This window comes from Rhyacophila brunnea, unplaced genomic scaffold (assembly GCF_057557595.1).
Source record: "Rhyacophila brunnea isolate RB1 unplaced genomic scaffold, BYU_Rbru_1.0 scaffold_22, whole genome shotgun sequence".
Taxonomy (NCBI): Eukaryota; Metazoa; Arthropoda; class Insecta; order Trichoptera; family Rhyacophilidae; genus Rhyacophila; species Rhyacophila brunnea.
This window is the reverse complement of record NW_028232882.1, coordinates 15,229,320-15,252,888: the sequence shown is the minus strand read 5'-3', so window position 1 is coordinate 15,252,888 and position 23,569 is coordinate 15,229,320. Positions and strand designations below refer to the sequence as shown.

The window sequence follows — 23,569 nt, the reverse complement described above, 5'->3', positions numbered from 1 at the left end:
ACAATTTCCGATACGGGAAGATGCTGAGGTAGTGGGGATGTTATATAACGCTTACCCGAGTAGTGATAAGTGATACTATATCGCGGAGTGTTGTGTGAAACAGTGTCATGATGCAAAGCCTCAGGACCTGGTGGGCTGCTCTGCTCCTGCTGGCGATTTTCTTGTGCGCTGCTCCCCGGAATACCAAGTAAGTGGTGACCACACAGCTTATAATCTGCGCAGTACAATTTTTGACAATGCTCTGATCGTCATTCATCTTTCGAAAATAATGAAGCCAAAGATAATCTAGTATTTATTAGCTACATATAATATGACGTAATACACCATATAAAATTAATATCAAATACTTTATCACCCGTTTCTAATTAGTTTTCTAATGACAAAAATAAAGCGCAAAATGTTGCAATTTCTCCAAAACTACGAGTCAATTACAAACTCAAATGAAAAGCTTAAAAATATATTTTACTATTATAATGTATAACATTAGATTAAAGATATAATGCAGGTATGGTTTTATTATCAATTTTAATACGACTGCATTTACAATAACACTCTTTTAGGTAATTGTGCCGCAGAGGTGGACACGAGCATTTATATTTTTTTTTACGAAAACAGTTTATTCCATGATAGACATATTAGTAGACATAATAGACATTTATAATAAATACCTTTTTCTGTCGACGCATCGGATTTTCGATCAAATATTCGTTAATTGAAAATTTGAAATATTCTTACATTTTTGATACACCATTATCACAAACTAAGATTATGTGAGGTAATATTAGGTTGGGGTAGGTTAGATTAGGTTAGGTTAGGTTTAGTTTGGTCTAAAAAGAAAGTTGTAAAATCTCATGACCACTTCTGCGGCACATTTACCCTCTTTTATTGTAATAGTATATTTTATAGATAAGGAATCACGTTTCCTACAAATTATACATAATATTATGCAGGTTTAATTCGTAAAGATTTCTCAATACCGAGTTATTATTAATTTATTTGCATGATTTTTATATCATTATTATTTTTCATTCCGTTCCGCGTTCCACGTTCATTACGACGGTCTTAATATTATTATTAATAAAATAGATTTAGATAAACCATTACTGTGACAATGCATGCAGATTTTCTTAAAATATAAGTTTAATGTTGTAACGATATTTTAAATATATAATTAATTACTCATATATTTCACGGAGAGAGTGAGTAAATATTATGCTGATGCAATGGCGTAACTCAGTACAAATTTATAAGACGGTTTTGTGTAGCTTTTTGTGCTCACAATTAATAATAGTTTAAACTAAAAGAGTATATACAATAAAATTGATTTAAAATAACTGATAATACTGACTATTTATATCGGCCAATGGGTAGCCATATAAAGAATTCTATCGGATAACAAATATTATGTTGGTGTTATTGACCGTCTTAAATATTAAATTCACCTCTAACTGGGGTGTCATCCGAAGACTCACCTCCAAAGAAGATATTTTTAGATATACTCGTCCTTGTGAAAATATTTTCATTAAATTTTTGTTAAATAAAACTATTAATATTAGTTACAATATATATTAAATACATAATTTGAAAATATCTCATGCACATACACACTAGAAAAAATCATTTTGTAAAAGAAATACTACACCCGAATCAATAATAAATTTACATTCTCAAATCTTGTGTCTTATTCGTTGAATAAAAAAATAGTTTATTAAATTATTAGCAAGTCTAAGTACGTTATAGAAACTAAATAATGGAGTTCACGAGCCCCACATCCTGAAGCGGGCCCCCCTACCTATCTCTAAGGATAAAGGCTGTGTGACGCTCTACAGTAGCGTTTTCAAAATGGTGAAGGTACGCGGTAAAATTAATGTGTACCTATAGGTATTTAGTATTTTTGTTTATTTTAATACATCCGCGACTTTTTATAACTATTAGAGGGAAATTGTGGTGTGTTTTTATCTCATTTATCTGGTCGACTTGCCACGCCGGGCCCCTCCTGAACCCGGGCCCCCAGACTAGAGCCCTGTCAGCCCCCCCCCCCCTTGTGGGGGGCATGATGGAGTTATCCGCGACGTCGGTTAGTAATTAAGAAATTAATTGATAACTACCTTAATTTAATGTACTAAAACCGATAGCCAACATTATAACGCAATTCTATAAGCATTTCATGTAACAACTACTAGTTTAAATCGTTGCAATTTGATAAATAGCTTGATTGTTACCAGTATGCTTAATTGTAAAAGCATACTGGTGCGAATCCAGTAGATACAGGTTCAAGTCCCGTCGGGTGTCGTATTTTTTCTACAAAATGATTTTTTCTACCGTGTATTATATGCATGTGATGTTTTCAAATTATGCATAATTCAATATAATATATAGAATGTTATATTCTCAAATCTTGTGTTTTATTCGTTGAATAATAAAAATAGTTTATTATAATATATGTATAATATGTAAGAAAAGTTACAAAATCACGCTATTTCATAAATTTTTAAATACATTTATGTGATGTAAATGTGAATTCCGTTATTCTTATTGGAAATTAATCGGTGTGTCCTTGATAATTAATTATCTAACAAATCCGGAGCATCATTGGTTGTTCTCTCAAGGTACAGAACTCATTTTCCATTGGTAACACATTTTTTTCCCCAACCATGTCCAATCCTAATACGATCATATGGGCCTCCACATAGTGGAGGTTTGTATTAACAGATTTTATTTTTACGAGAAATGGATGTCAGCCACTTGCTCAACCTATTGGGTCTATACTCTGACTCATACGCAAATTGAAAAACAATATGTCTACTTGGCAGAATCTTAGGCCCACGACGCTATAGGCCGACTGTCCATCGTGTTTGTATAGGTAGTATAGGTAGAGCAATAGTTCAATAAAATATTTTCAGATTAAAATACTCCACTTTTGTGAGACGAGTTTACTTTAGGTGTTCACTATCTTATATCAAGAATCTATTTAAATAACTGGGCGTACTATTATTACGATTGTAGATTTTTTTTAATTTAACCTGTTTTATACGTATATATGCATAATATTTGTTTAGTGTTATTTAAAATTATATAATGCTTCTTTTGTTGTAAACAAATTCTCATGAATGATCAATAAAAGAATTATACTAAATTAGTATGAATCAAAATAACTATAATTATATTCCCGGTAAATTATTAAAAATACTTTCAGTTGAGCTTAAAATAAGGAAAGGTGAGACTGACTGTATATTTTTTGGTGTTATCATTTTCTTTGAATTTTGCGGTTTCAATGAGGGTACTGAATTACTCAATTCAATGCTTAACATTAAAATTATAATAGTCAATCCTTTATATTATTATTATTTTTCATTCTGGTAATCTTTTCTTCAATAATTATTTTCAGTTCAATTCAATTGATTTTATTTATTTTATCACATTGTTGACACCACAGATATTATAAGTTCAATACACTCACAATAATATGATATTTAAATGCTTCTTAAACATACAAAATAGAACAAATTTCAAAAAAACATAGTAATTAATAAGTTAACCGAGTATAGGTGAATCCAAGGGGGTGGCCAGGGGGCCATGACCACAAGAATTTATTATTTGTATACATTTATTTTACATTCTATGTCATTTTATACAATTGAAATGACCATCACTTCCAAAACTGAGTATCATGCATGATTAGAGTGACTATTCACACTGTTATCGCAGAAAAGCTTAATTTGTATAGTATTTTTAATACTATTTTAAATCCTAAAAATATCGTGTGAACCCCCATGGAGTAAAGGTTGAATTAACAGACTTTTCATTTTTTTCTGGGTCCAAACACACATTAAAAATAACATAACATGAATTTTCCAGACTCTGGATTTGAACGCGGGACCCTCGATATTATAAGCCGGTGCGGTAATCTATACGTCCCTAAAATTGATTACTTCATACTTTGATTTTAACCAGGTGTGTGCATATTATTAGAATTAAGATTTATGTACATATATATATATATATATGTATTGTAGTAGATAGTACCTAATGCTATAGTCGTTCATTTTTGCCATACAACAAAAATTTCACCTGCGGCCCAATACCATTGAGTTTTGGTTAGGTTAGGTTAGATTGGGTTAAGGTAAGCTGAAAATGATTAAAGACCACTGCTTTATATCGTACAGCTGATCGGTAATTCAATATTACGTTTATTATGAAACATATAAGTATTACATATTGCAATTTATTATTCCCATTTTACCGCTAGTGCTAACGAGTTAGTTAAATAACCCTTAATTTAAGTACCTAATTATAACAACAATCTCAATCTGAATTCACTATCACATAAATTAAAATATATATAGATTATCGAAAAAAATGTTAAATATAGCTATAACATCCCCCTCCCCCATCCCAGTTGTAGGTTACTACTCTTTGGGAGAATAAACAGTGAATGCTCGCGAGTTATTAGACAGTTATCAGGGATACATAATCGATAGTAAGGATGTGTCGAATTCTCATTTGCACAATGTGTGCTGCTTTTATTCGTCTTCGTGTTGTTATTCTACGGGTTGGTGTACGACCACGGAAGTGTCTAATTAAACCAGACAATGTAGATGTAATTTTCGCGCCTACGTCGATGTAGCTTTTAGGCAACCGCATTTTAACGTCTTGTGCTACGAGCTGTGGTCTACTGTACGACAACATTATTTAGGCGACAACAGGAAGTCGCCCTTGTCGCGAATAGAATATTTCACAGTGTTGTCATTTTTTGAGAAAACATATCCCGCGAAATTAGGTTTTAAGTTTATATCAATTCTATTCTCAGTAAGTTTATAAGTACATTAATTTATAAGTCTAATTATTGTTCAATAAATATCAATAGATTTTTTTTTTCAAATAATTTTACCTCCTAATTATTACTATTACCTATATTAGGTTAATTAATACAGCGTAATTATTGAATTTGGAAGGAAATGTATCATTGAACCCACATTAACTGATAATATTGCTGCAGGTATTTATTAATTAAATAACTAGAACACACATTATGACTAAAAAAGTAGAAGTGAAAGATATAACATATTATTCAATATTATATTGATGACCCAATCACATATTTTATAATTTACAAATGATGTCTTTATATCGTATTTTTAGTAAAATTGTTGTAAAAACACATAATGTGAAAATAATTTTCTATAAATTAAATTATATCCACCTTACATAAATTTTAAAACAATATGTACCTACCTACTTATCGGTTTAAAAATACAAGGACAATTCATTAACTAACTAATGATCATTTATACTTAATTATTATACGTCTAAAAATATTAATAAAATAGATTACGATACACATAACTTTATAATATACAAACATAATTTCCAGTATTTGGGGAAATATTTCTAGTATTACAACACTGAATTTTGACATACCTGACATGACAGGAACCCGTAAAATGGGCTTGTTGAAAGTATTGTATAGGCTCGCTTTTTAAATACGACTCTTTTTCTTCTTCGCAATAAATCAAAAGTTTACTGATAATAATTCGAACATCATTTTGTATTGTTTTAGACATCTTTTGAATATAAATAGCTTCAAATTACGTAAATTGATAGATGCGTCCAATACGAAGTGTCAAAAATGCAATGAATAAATTGGGGGCGTTCCTAATTTGAAACCGGAAGTTCGATTAGCTGTACTGGATGGGATTGTAGTTCACAGATTTGCCACGTAGCCAAGATGAAGTTGCCGGACAATACGTTGAAATGCGGTCGTCAAAAGCAACATCGATGCAGGTGCAAAAATGTCCTCTGCCTTGATTTCTGATAAGTTGGGTTTAGCAAGACGCAGCCCGGAGCCGCCCCCAATATAAAATAAGCACAAACACTGTTCTTAAAACACCTTGAAGCATGCTGCGCGACTGCATATTATCATTTTTTCCCGTACGTACTCTGATTTTAATAATAGTACATCACATAATCAGTGAAAAGATAAGTAATTTTGACAATCACTCTTAACTTTACTTAACCAAACATGTTGAATCTTCCAGATGAAGCCTTCTATTATTTCCCTATACAACATTCTGAAAACAATATCAGTATGACGTAAATGCAGAGTAAACCCTGTACCATTTTCTGAATTTGCATTAGTAGTAATAAATTTTTAGCCATCACCTTCATACGTTCAGGCTTCATCTCGATTCACATCTTATGGTGTTAACTGTAAATTCTTGATGTAAATATATTTTAGTTGTACCTACGCATCATCACCCGGTATCGATCCATTATTGGATAACGATCTCCCCTAGCTCCTTCCACTCGACCCAGTCCCTCGTGGTCCAGTATATAAGACACTGGCCTCTCATCCGGGGACTTCCCCAGGAGGTTACAATATATTTATGTGGTTTTCTTAAAGCCACTTCTACTACTGCACTACTGTTTCACTACGCTATTCTCATTGGATCTCATGGCCCAGATTAGTGTTGTAAAGAACGTGTATGCATATTACATCTATTAACAATAATTAACAGTTCTCCGCTGCCACCGAACTTTATGAGTTCGTCTATCCAGTGTGTTTTAATGTAGGTATTCTTATAGTCGTTTAGTGTATATTGGGTACCACTGTATGACGGCCTTTTTTCAGCGGTTATTCACTCGCTGAACGATAAGCCGAGCCCATTGCCATTTCCATCTGCTTAGCCACTTCTTACATCGCGTATTCTTGTCTGCCTCCTTATCTATTAGTTTATTGTGTAGTCTTTCCGCTTTATGTCCAACATGCACATTTCCATGCCACGTTATGCTACTGATTACTTTTTAATTTCTCGTGAATTAAAATTCCATATTGCACAAGCATACGTGAGCATTGGTAGCACACGTTAGTTGAATATTAAATGCTTAAGACACAATAGAAGGTCATTTTTAAAGATTTCATCCAGGCGCCTAAATGCACTCCATCTCAGTTTGGTTGTATTGTATTAATTAAAATAAACCACAATTAAATAAAGTAGGCATGCCATACAATTTAATAAGTTCAGGACCGGTTCCAACACAACGTAGTTTGTTGGGCATAATACACAGATATCTATACATTGAGGAATGGCGAATATAATAACATATTGTATCAGGACCTCTAAGTGGAGATAGGCCCATCGTACTAGGATATTAAAAGAGGGCCGAGAGCCTACTAATAGTACTGACACCCTGAAAGTCCGGGTAGGGAGAGGAGTCGGGGCCGCACAGCCCGATCCGACCTCCGAGCTCAACTCTCCGGTCGACCTGACGTTAATGACGCCCTGGTAGCGTGCCGTCGGTCGATACGTGTGAGTCACACGACCAGCTTCCACTCTTCGACTAGCTCAGTGATGTTAATTGTTCAGGGCGGTCAATCGAAGCTGGGTTTTGGGTTGGTAGAGCACGTTTAGTGTAAGGTTAGGTCTTGACAGTTGGGTTAAGATGTAGGATTGACGATGGTGGATATTCAAAATGAAAAACACGTTGTTCGTATCACAAATCTTAGCAGAAAGTTTTATTTTTACAATTAAGGTTCACAGAAAGGGTTACTCACTATTACACACAGATACACAATGTCAATACACATGAATAATTTTGCAACAGCCCTAAATTTGTTAATGATGGGCGCCGTGGGCTGTGGCAATTAAAATTTAAGGATCTATGAATCACTTGGTTTGTAACACTAGCGAATTCTACCTACAACGTACGTAGCACACGAACTCTGAAATTATTTTACAATTCAGCGAAAATTATAACACTAGGAGTGGTGCGCGGGGACACCGTGTCTATCACGGATCGAAAGGCTTCACTTACTGCCTGCCAGATTGGTTATGTCCCCCTTTTTTGGCTTTATCGCTGTCCCTCTCGATCTACCCCTGAACGCTCTTCCTTCTCTGTCGTTCTCGCCTGCGGCAGAATGCTTGGCCTTTACCTGGGTTTTACCATAAGGGTCGTCCAGATCACCTTTTAGCTAGGTAGTCAAGAGTTACAGCGATTTCGGGGGAGTTGAGCCCAAAAGAAACAACATTAGGTATCTTAATACAAATACGATTTAAAAACTAAAATTATTTCCTTCGAGTCTCGATCATACCAATCTCGCATGACCAACTTTTATCTCCCTATCTAGCAATTTGTACATTTTTTTCAGTTAATAAATAAAAGTACAGAGCATTCTACTTGATCGAGCGACATTTCGCTTGGCGGACTATAAGAAACATGAATGTGGCATCCTTATCTTCGCTCGTACTTTACCCTAAAGGGGTCCTCCATACACATAGAAACGTGGAGGTATCAGTACAATAGTCAAGTTTAGTGGAAGTTCATATTGTGCAATTCAAAATTAATGGTCGTTAATGATTAAAGATGGCAAGAAGAAGCTTTTTGTATTAATCATATTATAACAACAAATAGTTACGGTGTTTTACGGAAAATTTATACAACCTGTGAACAATTTACTAAATTCATTAATTCTGTTCATTATTAGTTGTTTTCTTGCGAAATTTAGCCTTATTTTGACACGGCCAATATTTTAGTTGCCATTTTGGATATCTCGTCGTATGGACTTCTAACATTTTTTTTTTATTTCAGCATCCCCAAAAACTTGTAAATAGTAAAATAATTTGAATTTTAATGGGGTAATTTAGGAAACTTGGTCACCATTTTGTTGGAGGGATGAATTTCATTTGGCCATGATGTATAGTTTACCAAACTGTGTGCTCCTCAAAAAGTGCAGTTTTTTTTTTTGCTAGAAACGTTGTTTTCACGAGAAACTATTTGCGAGGACCGGTACTATTTTTATCAATATTGGTCTTTTACAGTCTTTTTAGTTACATATAACCGAACAAACCGACAGACATTATTAATAGTAGGTACATTTATAGATTTGAAGCAAATACATCGCTGGTGTTTACAACTGAATATTAATTTATACACTTCCATGCAAGGCACAGACAAAAAAATGCAAAGAATTTTGTACACTCGTTTATTTTATCAACAAAATTTTCACGGGGTGATGAACTCTCTTTTGTCTGTAAGCAGTCATTATTTTTTCATGATGGTTTAGACTTCAGTTCAAGAGAAAACAACCTGATATAGAGATAAAAAGCACACCTGTACCGTATACTTTAATATAAACTGTGTTACTTCAATACTTTTGATAAATTTTAAAATCCCTTGCTACGCCACCCATTTAGGGTATGTATTCCAGTATTTATCAATACCGAAATACCGGTTTTAAAAATCCAAAATACCGGAATTTTCGGTATTAAGAAAGCACACTCGTTTACGTTTATGAAAATGAATTATAAGTTATGTGCTGCTAAAATGCAAATATACTGAGCGAATCCAACGGAGGTGAAGAAATAATAATACAAATTTCATCAAATATATTTATATAAGTAATTGTCGCGATGAATCATCATAATAATTTTATTTCGAAATAGAAAACATCCGTGACAAAAATGTTCAATTATTCTATAATTATTGATGACTGTACAAGCGTTGAATTTAAGAGCTTTTCCTGCTGCCGGACTTATTTGCACTTGATGAACTTTTGAGGGCTTAGTTAAAATTATCAATATATTCAAATTATTTGTGAGAAATCACTGGTTCACTAATCACTAGTAGTCAACATAATAATAATGTAGGTATGTAGGTTGTTGCTATAAAATAATATTTTAAAATGATTTTAATAGCTATATTTAGTGATAAGCACCTACTTCTGTTTATTTTAATGTTTAAGAATACCGGTATTCAACAATAAATACCGAAAAACCGCTATTGTCATTTTCATTCGGTTTTGCAATCCCTACACCCATTATCATAAATATTATGGTCTTAGTTTTTTTATACCTGACGTAGGACATGCAGTATAGCAACTTTCCATAAAGAACATTAATGAACCCGTACCACATTTTAGGTTACTCAATTTACAAATTAATTGTTAATTGAATAAAAAATAGTTTATTAAATTATTAGTAAGCGAAAGTACGTTATAACTAAAAATTTTGAGATATTTTGACACCAGTTAGTAATAGGTAATTAATCTCGACCATGTCCGATCCTAATATGATCAAATGGGCCTCTACAGAGTGGAGGTTTGTATTAACAGATTCTGTTTTTACGAGAAATGGATGTCAGCCATGTGCTCAACCTATTAGGTCTATATACTCTGAATTATACACAAATTGAAAAACAATATGTGTACTTGCCAGACCCAGGATTTGGATCTGGAACCCACGACGCTATAGGTAATTAATACTTTGATTTAAAATACAGAAGAGGCTGTCAAAAATTAATACAGTTTAGAAAACGCATCAATGATGTAAAAACTACTAGTTAATTTCGTCGCAATTAGACAGGACGCACGTAGCTTAGTTGATTGAGCAGATGGGCGCGGATTTGAACCCCGCTGGGCGTCGTTCATTTTTCAAAGAGATTTTTTCTTATTATATTCTCTGAAATGTTTGCAAATTATGCATACATATGTAAAATAATATACTACGAGTATATTGTTTTACCATAATATTAGCTTATAGTACTTATATTAGCTTCGAACTTCTATATGTATGGGTATAATATAAGTATAACAATCATAGTAATATGACTCGCTACCTTATGCCTAGTAGCACCGTTAGAATGCAAGCATTAAACAGGCTGCATTTGATTTCGATTTGATTGATTTAGATCAGGCATGTCTAACGCATCGTTCGTGGGGTGGATGCGTGTCAATCGCGGCGTATGTCCATAGGAATAGGCTCGTGAAAATGTAAAATCGTATACCAACATTCTGTTAGTATTAAAATATAGTATTTTTAATGGCAAGCATAACGATTTTTTCCTCACCCAAATTACATGGACGTTGTTATCAAATTAACCATGAGAAAGCCCGCGTGATCTCGTCGCATTAATGGATTCGTATCGTATCACTCACGGCCAGCCGAGTGAGTGAGAAAAAGAGACGTTGTGAATCTCGGCAATTTAAACTGACGCATAGTTCCTTTTACACGTATTATAGTCGCTCAGAAAGCTTTAACACAGTATGAGGATACAGAGGTATGTGGATAATTAGGTATTTCGGTGAAAGACAGTTGCTCTTGTTTAATTTGTAACGCCTCAGTATACTCAGCAAAATATGATGTCGAGTTCAAATTTAAGAATGGAAATGGTAGAGTAGGTATGATAGATCACTGCCTGTGTTGATAGTATAGATAGTTGATCACAGCCATCTTGAAATTGGACATAACTGATTTAGGGGGGGGGGAAACTAGATAATATAGTTCCGTCTCTGTAAGTAGATCACTATTTAATTCGTAACATTGTTCTTTGATTGTTCCCTTTTCTCTCGTTATTCGCCAATTTTAATGAAATGTTTTATTTATTTAAAGCTTTTCTGATAAACACAATCCATTGGCAAATATAATTCTTCATTTACGTGAATCTTTTTGTCGATTTCAGCCTCATCCTCTTATCTAAATTAACTACGTAGATATTTTTGTTACGATTTTTTTTTATCAAAGAATACCTACTTAACAATGAAAAGTTACATGATCATAAATTTCCTAGACTTATAGTAAGTTCCTACAGAATTGTTTGATCACCTTTTCGTCTTGTTTGAAGAGACAATGTTTATTTTCTTATCTAGTATGCGATCTTGAAAATATATTTTCATGATTTCGTGAATACATGTTTTTTTTCTTAATATGAAAATAAAATTTACTACTTATAATATTATCAGGGTTACCTTTTAGTTTTTTTATTGTATTTAATTGATTCTTGCGTAAAAATATAATCGCGAAGTACCTACCCAAATTCGTATAATAAACGAGCAAAGAACGCAACGATATGTTGTGTCGCCAGTATGTGTCATTTTGAGATTAGACATTTGCGTGTATTTAAATGAGCAACCATCGTATTTAATATTATGTTGTATTCCACTAATAAATGTAATTGTATGTGTTTTGAGATGAACACGCTATGACTATTTACATGAGCATATTCATCGCATTAATATGGTCCTTGAATGTGTAAAAAAATAAAATATGTTTCAAATGAAAAAATTAAATATCGGATTTTAAATGTTTGTTTGATCCAGTAAAAGGATCCAATGGGGTTCAACGATAGCTTCACTTTTCTTATATTATTAAAATTGTTGAGCATGAATTTTCGGCGCAGTTCCAATTTTAAATTTGAAATAAAGCTCGTTGACAGATGAATGAAACAAAATACTATTCATTTGGAATATGAACTGATAAATAATATGTTCTAATTAAATTATAGGTACTATCACTCCCCTCCATTTTGGTAAGAGAATTTCTCAACTGTCACTTTGTGTTTTGTTTTCTTTTTTATCGTCTGTATTTAGGATGAAGGTGGATAATTAAGGCACCGGAATTGTGATGGAAGCGGTGAGTTTATTTACGTTTATTATACTATATGGTTACATTTTTTTAATAATTTAATTCTACGGAGGGCGAAATGTACGCGTTCGCGATTTTGCTGCTTGTCGCGATCTGCGCGCCATCTTGTGATTTTTTCCAACGAAGCCGTCGTCGAAAAGAAAGCGACGTTGCAAATCTCCAACGGTTAACAAAATTTACGGCATTGCCGGCTGGGCTCTTTTATTATTATTTATTTTCGTAATCAGCGCTTTATTATTTGTTGGCTTTGATACCGATTCGGACGTCTCCAGATACACAAAGACATCCCCAAATGGGGACCAAACGGGGGTGTCACAGTACCTATATTAGATTATTGCTGTTCCATAAAATATTTATGAACAGTTTGCAAAGTATGAAATGCATGTGTGTTAAAGTTTTATCATACGTTCTGGACATATAGCTATACGCTATTTTACCGTTTTTTCTGCTGTTTAAGGTTTATCATAAATATGTGTATAATAACCTGCGCATGAAATACCATTGAGACTAGTGACGTACATGCCCCAGAAATAACCTATGACATCTGTCTTTTTTGTAACCATAAATAAAATAAATAGCAATAGAATGTCAGCAAAGGAAAATTATTTTCAGTACCGATCATATGCCCAAATACAAGACTAGCTGTGTTTATTATTATATTATTATACATCGTTGGCCACCTACGATGGCCACGCGGCTTAAGCGTATGCCTATAGCGTCGTGTGTCACAGGTTTGAATCCTGGGTCTGGCAAGTACACGATATATTGTTTTTAAATTTGTATATGAGTCAAAGTATGGTAACAAGTTGAGCAAGTGGCTGACATTCATTTCTCGTAAGAACAAAAATCTGTTAATACAAACCTCCACTCCGTGGAGACCAGGGAACTCAGAAATAATGGGAACTGAAATACACAACGGGTAAGGCGATAGCAGGTAACCGACTCGAGTAAGGATGAATCCATGTTAAACTTACACACGTGTCTAGAATACGTTTAACGTCGAATACTGAAAACTGCTATCGGTTTATGCATTTACGCTTCTTTAATGTTGGTGTATTACACACACTATTGCACGTGCATAATGCGTGCTTCATTTTCGTAGGACACTCACAAATTCAAAAGCCTACTTCACCATGCGGCGTATTGAATATAGCCTATTGGTATTCTATTTATTATCTGTTCTGTGGTGGAGACCCATATGATCGTATTAAGATTGCACATAGTCGGGGATGAAACATCGTTGCCATTACCTATTGAAAACATATGCCATCTTGAAATGATATACGAATTTCTCGTCAATGTTATTGAATAAAAATCTATATACGATGTATCTATCTCTTCATACTATTAACAATTAACACACTGTGAAAAGTATCCATTAAATTGTTGAACGTTTATAATATTATTAACTATTAATTTATTTTTATTGGTAATTTATTTGGGTAATTTTATACATTTACCATTTTATGCCAATTAAAAAAACATTTTAATAATTATCGGAAAATTGAAGATTAAATGGTTTGAGATAGGTTTATCGGCAAAGATAATTTGAGTTTTTAATAAGAATTGAATTAATTTCATTCGTCTCTTTGTTGCAGGGCAATGGGGGATAAAGAATGTGGCTCTATAGAAAATGGAGACAGGCAGACTCAGTCGGAGTTCATGGCTCGGCTGGTGCACAGCTGCCGGTATGACAAACTCCTCAGGCCTCAGACTGATGGACCTGTTTCTGTGTTGGCCAGGGTCTTCGTTTACTTCATGCAAACCACTGACGCCCACGACATGGTAAATCGATTGATGTATAGAAATCTATTTCAGGCACAAACATTTGTGGATGAAGCACAGAAAATTTTTTATTTGGGAGGGTCAATTTTGACAAAAATACTTAAACCCTGATGGCTAAAATTATTAAACATGGGACATGCTTTGCCTACTGATTCTCTGAATGCTGGTTGACCAAATTCGAAAAGAAATTGCGGGGCGCGGGTCTACACGTCATTCCCAAAGCGCCGTTCGTGGCCGCGCTACTTTTGTGACTTGATTTTTTGTTACGCTTGTGCGATTTTTACCCGGGAGGTCAAGACAAAAGCATGTATCCGTGCTAAAAGTATCACAGTCAACTTGACAAATCACGGGCAACTGAAGAAACATCATTTTACTGTCAAACTGTCACTATAATTTTCTTCAGTGTTCCGAGAAAATTTTATAATTTGAAAAGTAGTAACGTAAACAATATTAGGAAACACTAGTATAGACACATAATGTGAGATAGTGTCTAGCTTCTTTTCGTGTTCTCTTTTCACATAATTACTAATACCATATAACCACATTTTCAAACTAATATAAATTCCTTTAAATACATCAAATTAAATCTTCTTACAGCATTTCAAGCTCCACTTCCTCCTTCAGTTACGTTACTTTGATCCTCGACTAGCCTACAAGAAATACTCTCCGAACAGAAGAGTAATCGTCGGCGAAGACCAGTTGAGGAGTGCTATATGGACGCCTCACGTCTTCCTGGCCAATGAGCAGACGTCTTCAATCATGGGAACCGACTCTAAGGATGTGCTAGTCTCCATATCCCCTGAAGGAGTTGCTCTCTTTAGTAGAAGGATAGAGGCGGTTGTCTACTGCTGGATGAACCTTCAGAAGTTCCCGTTTGATGACCAGATCTGCTCCTTACAGTTTGAGAGCTGTGAGTATTGAAGCATTTGTTTCATACAAAATTGAATATATTATTCAGTTACGATTCAAATAAACGATCTTAGAATTCATTTTTGTACTGAGTGGGTTGTTTATTTTTTTTAATACAATTACTAGTTTATCACTAGTCTAACAGGTAGCATTGAAGCAGATTTTTCTTATAGGGATGTACAATGAGACTGAAGTGCGACTCCACTGGGAAGACCAGACACCTGTCACTCTTGCCCCAGAGCTACACCTCTCCGAGTTCACAATTCTTGCGAATTGGTACAATGATTCGTCGGTAATTGCTGACTGGTCCAATCCAAGACACGGAGGATTTAGTAAGATTTTTTTTGTAATTAGTTTATTGTATATTCTGTGTGTATGATCCGATGATATATGTACGTAGAAGCTTTGGGATCAGCGCATCTATTCTATACACAATACTGCTTTCGGCCTTTACGGCAGCTAACTAGGGTAGGAAAGTATCGAAATAATAACACTTATGGTAACATTTTTATGCCGTAATATTTAGCCGTCTGAACTGTCAAAACTGTATATCTCACTCTAAAATTTATCACAGCCAAGAAAGGTGCTGTTAAAACATACTACTTATTGTAACAATCACAACTAACTTATTGTAATTGTTACAATAATTGCTAAAACTTGGATACTTTCCTACCCTAGATAGCGGCGGAAAGCAGTCTTGTGTATAGAATAGATGCGCAGATGTATATACGATTGCTACACGTCATCTCATTTATTTATTTTTATTACTCTTACAATCACTGCTAACCTTTTAATTACCACATTTAAATAACACGTTAATTATATCTAATGGCCTAGTAGTCCAAACGCGCCAGTCGCGGTGTTAGCACTAAATGAGTTGTATTTAAAATCTCGCGCAGACTGCCGGTAGAGCACTCATTGAATTGTTGATGGGTACTTTGTGCTGCCGTGAAGGTAATAAATATATATTTGACATAAATATAAAATAAAACAACGTATACCACTCTCGAATTGAGATTCAACGGTAATTCAATCTATAATATGCCATATTTTAATTTCAGTTGGAAACTATAGTTCACTTACTTTCACCTTCAAGTTGGCAAGAGAAATGGGTTACTACATGATTGACTATTTCGTCCCATCAATGATGATAGTTGCTATTTCTTGGGTATCGTTTTGGCTACAAGCTGATCAATCCGCTCCAAGGATTATGTTAGGTAGGTATCAGAGAATTTTATAAACATTTTATTATATATTATAAACTATTTAACACATCTACGAAAGACATGTAAAGAAATATAAAGGAAAAAATGATTATATTAATGGTGTTTATTTCTGGCATCATAGGATAAATCGTGACCTATAAATTTAGGACAACAAACTGAAGAAAAATTTAGCGTAATAATATGTAATTTGTCTGATTGTTTTCTTTGTGATTACAGGCTGTACAACCATGTTGTCGTTTATAACGTTAGGTTCATCGCAAGGAAAGACATTGCCGAAAGTGTCTTACATAAAAGCGAGTGAAGTCTGGTTTTTGGTCTGTACCGGATTTATATTTGGCTCCCTGGTCGAGTTTGCGTTCGTCAACATAATTTGGCGCCGCAAGTAAGTGATGGTTGATAAATTCTACTTTTTCTTCTATATCCATATCCAACATGTGCCCATACCACAGTCGACGCCTCCATAAGCCCCAGTCGCTCGCCAATTAAATAATTTATCTAATATTAAATCTTTATCTAGTTAATATGACAAATAAAACTATTATGATTTGGCTGCCCCGTAGTCCAATACGCAAAGTACTGACTACTTCTTCAATTCTGAGTATTTCTGTGATGTGTTACATTGATGCAATTGGGTTTCATGGCCATGGAGAGAAGATACTTTAAGATAGTACATTACATCAGGACGTTAAAAATGGGATTCGTAAAGTGATGGTGGTGACAGACTGCTGGTTTTTGTACGATATGATTTTGACAAAAGGATTGAATAAGACCAGCTAAATACATTTCAATCACACTAAAAATAGAGTGGTCCAGATTTTACAACGTTTTTCTTAGCTCGTATTTTTATTTGTCCGGTGGTTCTTTGTCCGGTACAAATCTTGCAATCGATTTTTAACTAACTTCCGACTAACTAGACATTTGAAACGTTTAGAATATATCAGAACACGATGCCAATGCATTCTTTTAGCCATCTTTAAGTAGAATTGAATTCATTTTCAGTTAATTCTGTTTTGTATGAAAAGTTATTTCGACACCGTTATTGGTTGCTAGGGGTCTGGAGTCCTAGCAACTAAATTATTAATATATACGTGCGTTACTATGGAAATCAATATGACATGACGTCAAGTACAAATTTTTTTGATCGTTCAAGCTAGTCAAGTCAAGTTTATATGGTTCAACAGAATTTAAAAACGTTGTATATAAAAAGTTATTTTTATCTTGTAATTATTTAATATAGGAAAAGTCAACCACGGGAGTGGGTAATTAATTACCTGTATACAATAACCTGGTTTTGCATTCCGAAGTTTCCATGATATCACGAGGTAAATTCCTCGTTAGAATGTTTGAACTGTGATTACAGTAAAGTTAGAGGTATAATTACAGATTCTGATTACACGCATATCGCGGTTATCTAAAATAATGCATATTTTGCCAACATATTCTTTAAATTCAATGAAGTACTTTTATAAGTAGCATACCTACATATTTTTATCACTCTAAGAAAAAAATGTAAACATTTTTAATGCGTGAGATAACATATTTTAACTTTCTCATAATATGTTGTAATTATTATGGATAGCTGTGAAAAAAGATAAGACTATTTTTTTGAGCATTTTCTAATTTTCTCAAAGAATTCGTCTATAGTCAGGCCGGGACGCAGAATAGCGAGTTACGATGGTAGTCCTTGTTATTGATTATCTTCAAATACAGTGCGGTAACCTCTTTGTAGTGAATGAAGATATTCGATTGAATATTTTGTTAAAATTTTATTTATATTTTAGTATTTTACAACAATTTACCATACTGCATTAGAAGAATGAGCAACAAATAATACTAAAACTGAAATTTGCAACTTCGCGCCTCGGACTGAATATAGTCTGCCATATTAGGAAGTTAGAAACAATGTTTTTCTTTGTCCATTTATCATCCGTAAATAAAGCATATCGTTGTGCAACATGTGCCTTCAATAATCCCTGTAATTCCTTACTTTCCCCGCGTCTTCCTGTATTACCTACATCTCCACCGAACACACTCTTTCAGTAAGAATACTAGTTTTCAAATAATCACATTACTTACATATTTTCAGGAAAGACGTGGAACTGAAAAAGGTGAACAGTAAATACATCCTGAAGAACACGCTGACACCACGGCTAGCACGAAAAGAACTAAACCTCAGTAAAGGAGGCCTTACCAAATCTCACTCATGTTCAAGTCTCGACGGCGCATCCGACCCACCGAAACCAACTTACAATAATAACTTGACTGTCCACGTAAGTTTCTTGCACCATGTAAATAAATAGTCATAATACCTAGTTAGACAGTCTAGTTAAATTTCACTGGGCTCAATCTTCTACAGCAGTTTGAACTATGGCTATCTGCATCTTAATCGCTAGGAACAAGAATAGTGGATGTAAACTGAACCAGTCGCGATGATTCATCAATCACGTGACTAACTATTGCTAGTTTATCATAATGATATATGGTGGCGCATATGAGGCGTGTATTTTCAAAGTGAACTTATTCCACTTCAACAAATTTTTGGTAAAAGCCAAAACACTGTTTACGGTGTTGACGTTACATATTATGTTTTTTTGTATTGGAATAAGTTACTTTTGTAACTAACACAGATTTTGAAGTTGATTTTCTATTGGATTGAATGCTTTTAAGTTCTTCTATACAGTAAATCAAAATTTTATCCTTCTGGCATTCATAACTCATTTTTGTCAAGTAGTGGAATAAGTTCACTTTGAAAATACACCTCTCATATTATGCCATCACCATAATTTTACAGTGTTATGTTACAGAGTAGTATGAAATTAATCATGGACACGCACACACCAAAAAACCCGCTGATATTGTCACAATTTTCAATAAAATAAATCTGTTAACGCAACGAGAAAAAAGTGTCAAGCGTGACGAAGATCATTTTCATTTTAATGGAAATTTCAATATTTAAACAGTCGTGGGGGACTGACAGGGAACTGAAATACCTAACGGGCGTGGAGAAACAGGAAACCGATTTCGAATGTAGAGAATACGAGATAAACTTAAACATGTGTTAAGAATACCTTTGTATTTTCTTCTGACAATTGCTGACGCGCATTCAATATTGGTGTATATGAAGGTTGCAACACGCACTATTGCACGTCTATAGTGTGTGGTTTATTTTCGTAGGACAGCCACACATTCAAAACCCTGCGTCAAAATGTTCTGTATTGGGATATAGCCTATCGGAATTATATTTATTAATCGGTTATGTGGGAACTGAATATCCAAGAGTAATTCTTATGGTTCGTATGGTATTTGAGCAAAAATGGTCACTATAGTTACATGACCTAAAGCACCTATTCGATTTTTCACCATTCTGTGATTGTTCAACTAAATAATGATACAAACGTTTTTATTTCGGTGCGGTCTAGCTTATAAGTCTTGAAACATAAGAATGAACTTCATTACAAATACAACTGAAATTACAATGTGAAATACTTGTTCAAATATCCAATTTATTTATTTTAACTTATTGTGGACATTAAAATATTTAGTTATGTGTTTAATTCGTTTATAAAATTAATTTAAATATTTTTTTTAAAACAATTTATAACCGATTAACCAATTATGAAGGATAAATTGCAAAAAAATCAATAAGGAATCTACCGAGTTAGTTCAACTTTATAAAATAACGTCCGTCTAAACTAAATTCATCGTCACGTAAGTGGAATATCTCGATAACTGAAACAATTTGACCGTTTATCGCCTCCCCTATTTGCAAGAAAACTCTTCTTCAATGCATTATTAATTTTTATTAAATTTTACAGAGCCTTTCTTCGCACATTAACCTTCCAATAATCACGATGCAGAGTTGCGACGATCTCTCATCGCCAAACCACGGGTCAAACGAAAGCACCGTCACCATCCAAGTGGACGGACCGCCAGAGCCAAACCCTGTGACATGGACCACAATGACTCCTCAACAAATCTCAATGTGGATCGATACTCGCTCAAGATTTATCTTCCCTTTGGCATTCCTCGTCTTCAACGTTGTCTATTTCACAACGGTATTTTGTCTATAAACAACCAATAACGATGTGAACAGACTCTAAAAGAAGACATAACGTAACACTGGCGTTAAAGGTATCGACTGAGCTTTTTACGTAATGGTTGTGTAAATACAACATTGTTGATCTATTATAGAAATATTTCATCAAACAGCTTTATGCCCACCAGTGGCGTGAGGTACATAAATTCAGTAGATACGAAGCATCACCAGAAATAATTGATAAAGAACTATGTAATAACACTAAGTATGTATTAATTGTTCAATTATTATATAGTATGTAAATATTTTTTTAACTCTGGCATAAACCTATATATTATACGACCTGTTAGTAGTGGAGTTACGAACGTTGGTATTTTATTATAACATCTCCAAAATGTTGATTTTTGAAAAAAATTGATAAGTGGAATACCTTATTGTGCCATCTTTAGATTAACGTTGGGTAAAATGTAAAATATGATAAAACATATCTTGATATATACGGTTTTGCCATATTGTGATGGTTTGTTTGCTAACATCGTGTTCTTATTAGATGGCAGAAGCTGATATAAAACATTGTTATTAGATAATTTTTGAAGTTTTAATATTAGCTATTCGCAATAATACATACTATTGGAAACGTTTTCATAATGCCTGAATACTGTAATGTATGGTGCTTTAAGGGGGGACATGCTCGTCGAAGGTCAAAATTGAGTTTTTATTGTATTTTCAAACCATGATCCTGGACACTCCTTAAACGTTGTAGATAATCTATTTATATAATTTTGAAGCCTTATTATTCTTTATAGTTATTTTAAACATTTGATGACTGCATGAAGTATTTTTGTTACATAAAATAGTATTCTTTTAAACCTCTCGCTCTAATGTTTTAGAATATAGTCATATTTTGGTACAGAACTGTGCAGCGGTGTTAAGATTTTTTACATTTATTAATTTTTAAACGCAATTATAAAATCATTAGTATAATTTATTACGAGATAATTTTTGTAAAATATTCACGATAAAAAATTATATTGATAATCTCTGTGATCCCAAATTTGACAAGAATTAGGCATTTTATTATTCAAAAAATCGGCAAGATTAACACATTTGAAGATGATTCTAAAGATATTTATTATAAGCTATGTCCTTGACCATTTAAGTGTGATAAAAATCTTATGAATAATGATTGCTTTAAAATAATTATTGACCTAAGAAGAAGGTGGTGTTTTTTTGAAATACGCCATTTCTTTTGTCATTCCCTAGTGGTTAAGCTACAACATACGGCCGTAGCCATAAAATGACAAACTATAATTAAAGTAGGAAGTAAAATTATGTTAACGCGCGTGTTTGAACATGTACCTAACCGAATTTTTTTTTATTTTTTTTTAAACGGTACATGTTCAAACACGCGCGTTAATATCATTTTACTCCCTACTTTAATTAGAGTTTGTCAATTTATGGCTACGGCCGTATGTTGTAGCTTAACCACTAGGGAATGACAAAAGAAATGGCGTATTTCAAAAAAACACTACCTTATTCTTAGGTCAATAATTATTATAAAGCAATCATTATTCATAAGATGTTTATCACACTTGAATGGTCAAGGACATAGCTTATAATAAATATCTTTAGAATCATCTTGATATGTGTTAATCTTGCCGATTTTTTGAATAATAAAATGCCTAATTCTTGTCAAATTTGGGATCACAGAGATTATCAATATAATTTTTTATCGTGAATATTTTACAAAAATTATCTCGTAATAAATTATGCTAATGGTTTTATAAATGCGTTTAAAAATTAATAAATGTAAAAAATCTTAACACCACTGCACAGTTATGTACCGAAATATGACTATATTCTAAAACATTAGAGCGAGAGGTTTAAAAGAATACTATTTTATGTAACAAAAATACTTCATGCAGTTATCAAATGTTTAAAATAACTATAAAGGATAATAAGGCTTCAAAATTATATAAATAGATCATCTACAACGTTTAAGGAGTTTCCAGGATCATGGTTTGAATATACAATAAAAACTTAATTTTGACCTTCGACGAGCATGTCCCCCCTTAATAGATTTTGTTGTCAGAATCTAAATTCCTAATACATAACTACATAATAAGTAAATTATGAAATAAGGTCTTTTGGATATCAAGCGATGATGAAGCATTCTACAGAAAACAATTTAAATGCCTGATATATTTTTATTAATGTATATGTTACACCGAATGTGCGAAATTGACTATTACATGAAATGGGCAAAATTTTGGCTATTTCATGTAATAGTCAAGCCTGTTGCCTTATTCATGAATTAGGTATTTTTTCTGCTGAGTACATGAATTCGCCATGGTATGGAATTCTTGAACTGTCAACATGACAGAAGAAAAAGTAAATTTAATACGGATGGTTTTATTAGTTATAATTGGACATAATATAATATTATTATTATTAGTGTAGGTTAGGTTTTGTAATTCTGAATTAAATTATTCAACTGAATGTCCATTTTAAGGTTAGCTATCAAGTGTCAACAAACTATCACAAACATTCAATCGACCATTGCACAATTGATACCCAAGCACGAATCAAATCGCGAAAATACTTTTCAATAAAATTCTTCCGTTATCATATAGTTCTAGAATTTTTTTGCGCATAGTAAATGGATATGAACGTCATTCAAATCAATAACATTTGACACATTTGTTTAGTTGCAAAAAACACCACGGAGCGCGATCATCTATTTTGACCATAGATAATATAAATGTACATTTTGACCAATCCATGAGCATATTATGATACATTTAGTTTAGTTGCAAAAAATACCACCGTAGCGCTACTATCTAATTTGTCCAAGACATGAAGTAGGCAGAAAAATTACTGCCGATTTCATGCACTCTCCAGATATTTTGTCTAATTCATGAATAAGGCAACGGGCTTGCATTTTTCATGATTTAGGCAAAATTTTGCCCATTTCATGTAATATTCAATTTCGCACATTCGGCGTAACATATATACAGCATCAACAATTTAGAATTCCTTAAATAAGTTCTAACATATAATATAAATCTTAATACTTATGCCATTTTCTAAATACATAGTTAAGCTTTAATTAAAATGTTTTTACCGTAATTATATATTACAAAGCTATATTACATAAAAAAAACATTTAAATAAACTTTCCCTTGGAGATGTAC

At 33.3% G+C, this 23,569-nt stretch overlaps 1 protein-coding gene across 1 annotated transcript; it reads left to right on the top strand.

Annotated features, from left to right (window-relative positions):
* The first annotated feature begins 29 nt into the window (after nt 1-29).
* On the top strand, nt 30-20,694 carry LOC147070091 (pH-sensitive chloride channel 2-like). The gene is made up of 8 exons (XM_085949800.1): nt 30-187; nt 14,018-14,204; nt 14,802-15,114; nt 15,287-15,445; nt 16,175-16,330; nt 16,556-16,721; nt 18,426-18,609; nt 20,155-20,694. Exons 1-8 carry the CDS (start codon nt 108-110, stop codon nt 20,407-20,409), a joined length of 1,500 nt encoding a protein of 499 aa, XP_085805926.1. The 5' UTR covers nt 30-107; the 3' UTR covers nt 20,410-20,694.
* Nucleotides 20,695-23,569: the final 2,875 nt, after the last annotated feature.

What these genes read in the sequence shown, in the direction of transcription:
- LOC147070091 (XM_085949800.1), top strand. Translation starts at nt 108, where the DNA reads ATGATGCAAAGCCTCAGGACCTGGTGGGCTGCTCTGCTCCTGCTGGCG. An exon ending in GCTGCTCCCCGGAATACCAA is followed by an intron (nt 188 to 14,017) that starts GTAAGTGGTGAC and finishes TCTTTGTTGCAG; the next exon opens with GGCAATGGGGGATAAAGAAT. An exon ending in CGCTCCAAGGATTATGTTAG is followed by an intron (nt 16,331 to 16,555) that starts GTAGGTATCAGA and finishes TTGTGATTACAG; the next exon opens with GCTGTACAACCATGTTGTCG.